This window comes from Mobula birostris, chromosome 32 (assembly GCF_030028105.1).
Source record: "Mobula birostris isolate sMobBir1 chromosome 32, sMobBir1.hap1, whole genome shotgun sequence".
Lineage (NCBI taxonomy): Eukaryota > Metazoa > Chordata > Chondrichthyes > Myliobatiformes > Myliobatidae > Mobula > Mobula birostris.
Window position 1 is genome coordinate 22,210,587 of NC_092401.1, and position 11,149 is coordinate 22,221,735.

The 11,149-nt window shown below is 45.0% G+C and overlaps 1 protein-coding gene across 2 annotated transcripts in view; it reads left to right on the forward strand.

Annotated features, from left to right (window-relative positions):
- Window positions 1-8,649, forward strand: part of LOC140191294 (adhesion G protein-coupled receptor E3-like) — a 133,526-nt gene extending 124,877 nt beyond the window's left edge. For both annotated transcript variants that reach the window (XM_072248568.1, XM_072248569.1), the window contains 3 exons: window positions 2,715-2,883; window positions 5,659-5,745; window positions 6,951-8,649. In XM_072248568.1, coding sequence (XP_072104669.1) covers window positions 2,715-2,883; window positions 5,659-5,745; window positions 6,951-6,965 — 271 coding nt within the window. In that variant the 3' untranslated portion in view covers window positions 6,966-8,649. The remainder of the gene's footprint in view (window positions 1-2,714; window positions 2,884-5,658; window positions 5,746-6,950) is intronic.
- The last annotated feature ends 2,500 nt before the right edge of the window (window positions 8,650-11,149 follow it).

Genomic DNA, 11,149 nt, shown 5'->3' on the forward strand with positions numbered 1-11,149 from the left:
AATAGAGTTAACCTCAGAAGATGTGTCTTGCATTTGGATCCACACTTGCTCCCAATGCCCCCCTTTGTGACAATCTGTCCATCACTAGCCCAGCCTCTTGGGACCCTGACAAGGGACAGAGTCCTGGCATGGAAGCTGCTGTTGTTCATGATCTGGCAAAACACAGAGACACTCCTACTAAGAGCCAACAGCACTTCTCCCTCTGTCCCCCTGACTATACCCCTTGCCCATCCTCTGGTTTTCCCCCCTCCCCCTTTTCCTTCTCCCTAGGCCTCCTGGCCTGTGGTCCTCTCATACTACTTTTGCCAATCACCTGTCCAGCTCTTGGCTCCATCCCTCCCCCCCTGTCTTCTCCTATCATTTTGGATCTCCCCCTCCCCCTCACACTTTCAAATCTCTTACTAGCTCTTTCTTCAGTTAGTCCTGACGAAGGGTCTCAGCCTGAAACGTCGACTGTACCTCTTCCTAGAGATGCTGCCTAGCCTGCTGTGTTCACCAGCAGCTTTGATGCGTGTTGCTTGAATTTCCAGCATCTGCAGAATTGTGTGTGTGTGTATGTCTGTGTCCGTCCGTCCGTCCCATGTGGCGAGGTCCCAAATGTCTCAGATATCTTTGACGTTACAAAGTAAATATATGCCCTTGCATCCTCTTTGGATTATTATAGGGAGGGGACACCATGATCTCCTTGCTCATACCTCACCTTTCAGAATCAGAAACAGGTTTGTTTTCACTGAAAAACTTTATTATCCCTGACATATTGATGGTCACTTTATTAGGCATATCTGTTAGATACACCAACATCTGCTGCTGTAGCCCATCTGCTTCAAGGTTTGATGTGTTGTGTGTTTGACGAATCTTTTCTGAACACCACTGTTGTAATGCATGGTTATTTGAGTTACAGTTACGTTCCTTTCAGCTTCAACCAGGCTGGTCATTCTCCTCGGACCTCTATCATTAACAAGGTGTTTTTGCCCACAGAACTACCACTCACTGGATTTTTTTTAAAACAAAATTTGCACTATTCTCTGTAAACTCAAGATACTGTTGTGCATGGAAATCCCAGGATATGAGCAGTTACTGAGATGCGCAAGCCACCCCACCTGGCACCAACTGTTATTCCACAGTCAAAGTAACTTGCATCACGTTTCTTCCCCATTCTGATTAACAACTGAAACTCTAGACCATGCCTGCATGATTTTATGTATTAAATTGCTGCCACATGATCGGCTGATGATATATTTGCATTAACGAGCAGGGTTACAGATGTGTGTAATGAAGTGACCACTGAGTGTATGTCATGATATTTGTTGTTTTGTAGCAGCAAATCAACTCTATCTTTTATATTAGTATATTGTTTTACAATTGATCCCTGGTGAGTGAGTGGGATGAGAATTAGCAGGTTCCCAGGAAGGGTCTCTGTCCATGGTGCTGATCTCTGCCGATGATGGCACTGGCAGTGGGGTGCTAATCGGGTCATTGGCCGGAGATTGTTGGTGGAAATGTACTTGTGTACATGCCATGTGAGCACAGTGGTGGGACTAACACAGTTGTTGCCACTTACCCTCAAACCCAATGACCAGGAACGGGAACACAGACAATGTAAGGTTGATGGTATCACCAAAAGATGGCACACAGCATTAAGGTCTCATTCAGGAGGTACTTCAATAATCTGAGCATGACCAAGCAGAGCCAATATTGTATCATGAAGGGAAACTCATGTTTCCTATCGTCAATCTAATCATAAATAAGGTAGAGACAGAGGAGGCATTGGGTTTTCAGAAGGCATTTGGACTTTATGACAGAAGTACTCCTTCTGGGGATAGATCGCATAAACAGATGAGGTGATTCTCAGCAGCCCTGAAGGCTTCTACCCACTCACCCTCAGGATCGATTCTTGGTTATGTGCACAAATTGACTGGTGTGCTCTGTGGTGAAGGTTTACCAGGCTGATCCCCAGGCTGGATAGGTTGATGTTCCAGAGACATTTAAGCAGAATGGAACTTCACTCAATATAGTTTAGGAGGGTGAGAAGAGCCTACTTTAAAAAACTGATTATGAAGGGGATAGAGAAAATTTTGAGCAGATGACGTGGGCACTTAGAGCAAAGAACAGTTTCCGGATGGGGGTGAAACATTTCATGAGGGGCTTCTTACCTTGAAAGATTGTGAATCTCTACCCCAGAGTCATGCAGATATGGAGTTATTGAGTATTTTAAAGAAAGAAATTGACAAATGTTTGAGCTATGGGAGAGTCAATGGGTTTGCAGAGAACAGGTGAGTATTGTGAAAACCAAGATTAGACCAACCACGATCTTAGCAAGTGACAGGCAAAGGTTCAAAGCTGCAACTCCTGCACCTGCTTCGTGTCTTATGTAACACAGCATCCTGAATTGGCAATATTTCACTGCTCCTCTGCCATGACTGGGTCTAAATCCTGGGACTCATTTTCCCACCATTTCATGGGAGCACCTGCACCAGAAGGAAAGCAGCACTTCTAGGCAGTGGCACACCATTGCCTTCTCAAGGGCAGTTTTGATGCAATAAGCAATATCCTTTCCAGTGACGCCTGGATCCCAGCAATGTATCCAGTAAACACAAGAATATGCTGTTGGCTGCTGAGAAAATCTTGAGGGTAACAAAAGGTCCCACATGAAAAGAATTTCACCATTCCTGTGTTTTTCGTTCAGCTGGTCTCTTTTATCTTAATTTCTACAGATCCCTAACCATTAAGGCTGCAGCACGGATGTTTGTTTTGGGATGCACATGGATCTTTGGAATATTTCAACTTGATAAGAACACTGCAGTGTTATCCTACTTATTCACGGTCATCAACAGTCTCCAGGGACTGTTCGTTTTCCTTATTTACTGCGTTTTCAATCGCCGGGTAAGAATCTCTTCCCTACAGATACGTACTGTGAATGATTGGACTCTCGGGGTGTAAAGGAACAGAGGAACCCAGGAGTATGAGTTTGAAAGCAGGGTCAGAGGTGGACAGGGTGGTGTGAAAGGCATTTGGCACACTGGCCTTCATTAGTCAGGGCAATGAGCATTGGCGATCGGACATTATTTTGCAGTTTCATAGGTTGTTGGTGAGGATGCAATTGGAATACTGTGTATAGTTTTGATCACCCTATTGTAGGAAAGTTGTTTTTAAACTGGAAAGAGCACAGAAAATATTTGAGGGTGTTTCCAGGACTAGATGGCCTGAGTTACAGTGGGAAGTTGACCAGCTTAGGTTTCTATTCCTTGGAACGTGGGAGAATGAGAGTCAACCTTGCAGAAATGTTTACAAGTATGAGAAACATATATAAGATGGATGGTAAGTCTTTTCCAGAGGGTTGGGAGACCAGAACTAGGAGGCATAGATTTAGGATGGGAGGGGAAATATTTAAAGGGACCTGAAAAGTAGAGGGTGGTGAATATATGGAATAAACTGCCAGAAAAAGTAGTTGAGGCAGGTACAGTGGTATTGTAGCCCCCTGGTAGGCCTCAGGCTTGCTCAGCTCATTTTCGTCTAGGGGGAGCCCTTCGGCCCCGCCAAACTGGGTAATCAGTTTGTGTAGATGCTGTGTGATGTACCCCACCACGCCAAATAACAGACAGTACACAATGCGATTAAATGATTATACTTTATAAATCTTACCGGAATTATGTGATTAATAGAGATACAATATAAAAGGAAAAAGTAAAAGGTGCCAAACTTATCAGAGTTCAACCACTTCGTGCACAACCGTTGGAGCTCAATGATGGATCTTTCCAACATGCAATCTCCTCCAACCCCCTTGACTCGCCGCCTGGGACCAACCACAGTGGTCGACCAGAGCACGTCCTTCCTCTTCGATTCTCCTCCGGAAAATCCTGGGCCTCAGACTCCCACTCGGGGTCCGTCCCATCACCCAGCTTACAGCATCGTATCCCCTCTCTACGTCCCCATCCGCCTTCTGCCCCAAAGCCTGCGAAAACAATAACTTATGGACACACAAGAAAGAATAACGTCTATCCCAATTGGTTAGCAAATGAATACAATTCTCTTATCAGTAATTATAACCCAAACAAGCTGCAAGAGAGAAGCACTTTCTCAGCAGTTATCATAACAAAGAAGCCATTTTATTAGCCTTAGCAGTAACATAAAAGAATTATAGTATAATATAAGAAGTATCTGGATATGTACCTGGAGGGTTGGGGCTTTGAGGGTTGTGAGTTAAAAGGAGCAGACTCAATGGGCCGAATGGACTAATTCTGCATCAGTGTCTCATGGTGTAGCACAGGAATTTGGAACTAATGGCATGTTGGCCTTCATAACAAGAGGAGTTGAGTATAGGAGCAAAGAGGTCCTTCTGCAGTTGTACAGGGCCCTGGTGAGACCCCACCTGGAGTATTGTGTGCAGTTTTAGTCTCCAAATTTGAGGAAGGACATTCTTGCTATGGAGGGAGTGCAGCATAGGTTTACTGGGTTAAATCCAGGGATGGTGGGAATGTCATATGTTGAAAGATTGGAGCAACTGGGCTTATATACACTGGAATTTAGAAGGATGAGAAGGGATCTGATTGAACCACCTGATTATTAAGGGATGTGACACGCTAGAGGCATGAAACATGTTCCCGATGTTGGGGGAGTCCACAACCAGAGGCCACAGTTTAAGACTAAGGGGTAGATCATTTAGAACGAAGTTGAGGAAAAAATTCTTCACAAAGAGGGTTGTGGATCTGTGGAATGCTCTCCCTAAGAAGGCAGTGGAGGCCAATTCTCTGGATTCTTTCAAGAAAGAGTTAGATGGAGCTCTTAAAGATAGCGGAGTCAAGGGATATGGGGAGAAGGCAGGAACAGGGTACTGATTGTGGATGATCAGCCATGATCACAGTGAATGATGGTGCTGGCTCGAAGGGCCGAATGGCCTACTCCTGCACCTATTGTCTATTGTCTATAATGGATGGGCACCATGGTTGGCATGAGTTTGTTGGGTCGAAAGGCCTGTATCCAAACTGCATTGCTCCGTGAATCCACAACTCTATCAATTTCTCCACTTCATCTGACTCTCTGCATATAATCATCATAGTGATGAATGGTTAGAGCGCCTTTTCATGAACTATGTATTTGAAGCAAGAGTCAGCACATGGTCCTTTAAGTTTTCATCACCATTTAATAAGATCAGGCTGATATGATTGTGACCTCTAAAGTTCATTTTCATCTCACCTTGATAAACTTTCATCTCCTTATCCAGAAGCTCTCTACCTCTCTGTAAATGTTTTTCAAAGTTCATGATTTCATTCGTCTTTGATAAAAGAAATTTGGTGGACTTGCTTCTGTCTGAGTGATCCGCTGGAGGTGCCAATGAGACACAGTTACAATATAAAATTTAATTCTTACTTGGCTTTGGGACTCTGAAGGGTGACTGAAAGGTAGTTTTATTCTACTATGTAGGAATTAACAAATTCTTTAAAGCATATTCCAAAATAATAGTTAATGTGTGAAGGTTTCTCTCACCACTCATAATCATCACAAAAATAGATAGCGATGACCATTGCAAAATAAATAACAGAAAATGAAAGACAGGTTCAGAATTCATGATTAGTGCAAAGAATCAAACAATTTAATTGTGCAAAAATAAAATTTGTTAAAACTGTGTATGACTAATGTATCATTCTCATTTCATTGAAGGTGGTTGATGAATTTCGGAAATGGTTGACCAGTAAACAGAAGAGCATCACCACAGAGTCCTCACAGATAGAGATGAACATGACTGAGGTGAGAAGCTTTCTCCAGAAGGACAGAAACATTCAGAAGGTCAGGCTGTGTCTACGGAGGCAGAAATAAACTGAATGACTTGGAACGATGATCTTCCATCCAAACTGCTCCAATGAAAGATCATCCACCCAAACCATTGATGGTCTCTTTTGACATCTGTAGAGGGAGAAACGGTGAATGTTTTTGGAGCCTTCATTCCTCCAATCAGGCATGGGCTGTGAAATGGGAAATAATTCACAGACAATCACCACCTCCACCAAGAGCACATCAATCCACTTACCCCTGAGATTCAATGACATCATTGAGTCCCTTCCATCAACATCCTGGAGCTGTCACCATTAACTAACTGAACCAGACCAGCCACATTTACTGTAGTATACATGCGGAATGAGCAGCCAGAGGAAGTGCTAGAGTTAGGTGCAAAAACAACTTTTAAACAGCAGTTGGATGTAAATGGATTGGAAAAGTTTAGAAAATACAGGCTCAAAGTAGGCAAATCGGATGAGCTAGGATGGGGCATTTTGGTTGGCATGGACTCGTTGGTCCGGAGTCCTGTTGCCTTGCTGTATCAGAATCAGAATCAGGTTGTAGGAACAAACTGAAAGATCACACAGTTGATATTTGAAATAATGAGTGATTTATTCAAAACAGGTGCATACCATGCTTTTGCTTGCATGGTGGGGGTGGGGGTGGGGAGCAGTGTCAGTGATTTTGCTGGTGCAAGTGGGGGAAGGTGAGGGGAAGGGTAGGGTGACTGCTCCTGACAATGGGCAGTGAATCCACACAGTGAAACTCTGATCCATGCAAATTGTAAAATTGTTTCTGCCTCCACTTGGCTTTTTGCTGCCTTCTGCTGTTGCATGAGATCTGATGATTGAATAACAAGTCAGTTTGCTCCCCTTGCTGGGAGTGGTGCCTGCAGTGTCTCGGCAATGTATTTTGGCCTTGCCCCATCTCCTGCCCACCACACACAAGTGGGCACCAGCTTTCCAACAGACTATTGTGGGTCAACACGGGTGAAGAACACACTGTGGTTCTCATTCCCATTCAAGCCCTCCTGCTGACCATGAATCCCAAGGAGCTTTGACTCTTCTGGCAGAACCCCCAGGGCAGTGAATAGAAGAATTTTACTTCCATAAAGTTGTCTTAACTCAATTTTGTCTGGACCAAGACAAGTAATAGCAATCTCATTTTGTTTTATCTAGACTTATAAAAAGTAAAACAATCAGAGGCATTCAAGACCCAATGACAAGATTCTTCTCAGCGGAGTTTCTTTCTTTCATTCTCTTTCGCTGCTACTGTGCGTCTGGCTCTGAAGATCGTGGGTTCAAGACCCACTCCCAAACATGGAGAGTTCTGTTGGAGGATTGGTCACACCAGCATGTCATGGTCCAGTCCGTGAAGTCCGTATTCCGATTCATAGTCCGGTCCATCGACCCTTGCTCCAGGTTTTCCTATCTACCCTGTTTCTGTTCTTGTTGAGCTAATTGAGGCAGCTGATGCTCGTTGGGGCTGGCTGCATAAATACCTTCAGAGACCAGGGCATGGCTGCTGGATTGTTCTTGTCCTTACTCCTTGTATCCCTTCCTCTGCCTTCTGTTTCCTCGCCTGAAGTCCTGCCTTGTCTTGCTGGTAACTCTCGCCTCACCTGAAGTTCTCGTCTCGCCTTGCATTGCCTGAAGCCTTGCCCTGTCTTGCTGGTAACTCTTGCCTCATCTCGCCTGCAGTCTTGTCCTGGAGCCACCCTGTACCTGCTCCCTTCCTGTCCCTTGCCTCCGCCCAGGTAAGCCAGGCCGTCTTGCCGTTACCTGTGGTTGGTTCTGTCCCTTCCTGTCCCTTGCCTCTGTCAGGTAGTGATTCGCGCCCTGCCCAGGAGTACCGCGCCCTGCCCAGGTGATCTGTGCCCTGCCCAGGTGAACCGCGCCCTGCCCAGGAGGAGCCTGCCTAGCCTCAAGCCTGAAGACTCCAGCCTCCTGCCAGCTTCAAGCCTCACTTCAAGTCTCCTGCCTCCTGCCAAGCCTCGCCTCAAACCTCTAAGACTCCAGCCTCGTCCTGCCTGCCAGCCAAGCCTCATCCTTGCCTAGTTCTGGGGTCCGAGCCAGAGGCAAGACCCAGGTACTGGGTCCTTGTCCAGTCTCTGGCTCGGAGTCCAAGCCCGGACTCCTAGCTCTTTTGTCCAGTCCTGTTCCAGGTTCCTGGTTTTCCTGTCCATGTCCTTGCCATCGCCCTGTATCCTAGTCCTGTCCCTAGTCCTTTAGTGTCTGTGTCTTGCACTTGGGTCCGTTCCCAGCCACCGCCTTATGACACAGCAGAACTACTTGGCTTGTACTGAGCTTGTAAATATGCACGATCTAACTGGAATTCTAGAATTGTCTGTATCTGAAAGTGAGTCTGTACAGGAATATGTATGAGATTTGGTGTTATTATGAGTGTGATTATAAATAAGTTTCAGGATTTGCTAAATTTCCAAGTTTTATGCAGATATCCTGTTATTCTGATTGTTGTTCCTTATGAGATATATGACTTTGGTACCAACATTGTTGAGATCTTACCTGAACTCAATGTGAGATATGAGATTTGAATTTGACCTTCACCTAACATGTTGCATCTGAACAGCTTAGACATAATGATCAAGTACACAGATGCACACAGAAAGGCATATGCACATGTGCAGGCACACGTTCACACTCACACATACACCACTTCAGGTGCTGATTTTAGCCAGTGATTGGGTAGCAAAGCATCACTTAACCATCACGCCTTCTCCTCTTCTTTATAAATGGAAACTTACTGTCAGTTTTTCTTTCTACATCCAGTTTAAAACCATCTGTTCAAGAAATGAATATATTTTTTTTATTGGAATAAGGCTCTTTATTTACCAATTTGTGCATGCTTATAAATCACTGTACTCTTGAATTCATAAAATAAAAGTATCTTAAATAAATAAACCTTATTGCACTAACAGTGCAATGTGTAATAATTAAAAGTGAATGAGATTTTGAACTGTAGAAAGGGGGTTGTACATGGATTATCACATGGTGAGGGGAATGGCCCCCGGTCATACCAGAGAGATGGGTGTGGCAACGCGTGTCAGAGACGTTACGTCAGGGGCCTGTCCTCGACTGACCTGAAGACCCATGAGATGTGTTCTTGGCACAGCCCACTGGAACAGCTGTTGCCTTCACTGGCCACAGACACCAGATCATGGTCTCCAAACAAGGCACCTATCAGCCCAAATATCCCCCACAACCATCAAGGCTCCCAGGGGCTGGTGCTGGAAGGATTAATGTCTCCGATCGGATGACCCTGGAATGATTCCCAGATCCCAGCACAAATCCCCTCTCATCTCTCCCCATCATCACACCAACGTTTCTTACAGGAGGGAGGCCCAGTAGAATGGGAATCTCAGAAAATCAGAGGAGTCTCTCTCTGTTTGCCCATAGACCCTGTTTTTGACCAAGTCAGTGGCTTCTGGTCTGAATGATACTCCCTCTGTTCTGTGAGTTAAGGTTCACCTACAAGGAATTATAGGAACAGTCATTATTGACCACTGGCTCCTTCCATTATACACGCCCTACTAAAGGTGAAGGTGGCTTGTTGAAGACATTGCTATTGGCCCATTTCTACTGAAGTTGTTGCTACTTTGCTGACCTTTTACACACCCATTCCTGACCTCTCCTAAGCCCCTACTTCTCCCTAACTCTCCTTTCAACCCCAATCCTCCTGACCTTCTCAGTCCTATTAACTTATCTTAACTCCACCTCTGGTGTTGCCCCCCAACCTCATCCTTCATAGACCATTCCTCCACCCATGGTCCCCCTCCATCCTCTCGGTTCTGGATGGAGTGGGAAACGGTGGAGATCACAAAGTGAAAATCTACCTCCTTTGGGATCTGGATCTGGGTGAGTTTATTGTTGTTCTCTAGGCCTTCACTTACAATAAATCCATAAATAAGCAGTACAAGAGAATAGTGAGGTACTGTCCATGGATTCATAGACCTTTCAGAAATTGGATGGTGGAGAAGAAGAAACATTTCTTAAAACGTTAGATGTGGGTCTTCATTTTTAAGAGGAGGTGCAGCGTCTATCATTAAGGACTCTCTCCATCTGGGACATGCCCTTTTCTCATTACTACCATCAGGAAGGAGATACAAGAGCCTGAAAGTCTACACCCATTATTTCAGGAATAGCTTCTTCTCCTCTGCCATCCGATTTATGAACGGTCCATGAATTCTACCTCACTATTCATCTTCTGCTCTATTTATTTATTTTTTATAACATATAGTAACTTTTATGTTTTGCATTGTACTGCTGCCACAAAACAATTCATTTCATGATATAATATATGTCGGCGTAATAATCCTGATACTAATTCTGACCTTGGTGAATTCATTGTCGGGTCTCTGGTCCTCAAGCCTATGTTTGGGGTTGGTCTCCCTGCCCCTCTAATTCTCACAGGTCCACCAGAAGTTGCCCTTCTCTCTAAACTCAGACATCTTCTGGATTACAGACTCCCCACCTGAGAGCTGCATCTATATGAAAGGATTTTCTTTCCTTCCTCTCCAGAGGACCCGCTCTGCATTGGTCTATTCATGTGGTGCAGAAAGCGGTAGCATTCCTGCAGCTCCCAATGTCTCCCTACACACATGTGACAACCCAGGCACTGCAGACACACACACACCTGTTCTCCTATTGTCCATTCCTGTCCCTACAGTCTCGTCCCATCCTTTCCTCCGGTTCAACGGCAGCCAGCAATTGCATGTCACCTTGGATAATGGTAAAGATATAGATCAGCTTAATTAATCGTGTACATCGAAACATACAATGAAATGTGTTGTTTCTGTTAACGTCCAACACAGCTCGAACATGTGCTGGGGGCAGCCCACCGGTGTTGCTACACATCTGGCAACAATGTGGCATGCCCACAGCTTACCAACCCTGACCCGGATGTCTTTTTGGAATGCGGGAGGAAATCGGAGCACCTGGAGGAAAACCACACGATCATAGGGAGAACTTATAAACTCCTTACAGATAGTATCAGGAATTGAACCCTGATCTTCTGATCACTCGTGCTGTGAAGTGTTATGCTAACTACGTTACTGTGCTGCCCTCGATTCAGCACCATGCCATCCTATTCCTCCAGGGATTGACCTCGACCTCAATCTCTGGGTGTATCCTGAAACTAAAGATCTCTCCGTGCATCATTTCTTTCACAGGCCCTGGTGTTTGTCACTTACCACCCTCTGAAATGACCCAGCAAGTGACTCAGTTGCAACTTTACCGTAAATAGAGGAAGAGTAAAATGGGGTGAACCACCCAGCACCAGCCTGGACTCTGGATCAGAACCTGGTCAAGTTGCTCCAAGCCTGGCCAACCTTGCAACATTCTCCGCACAAATATCCAGG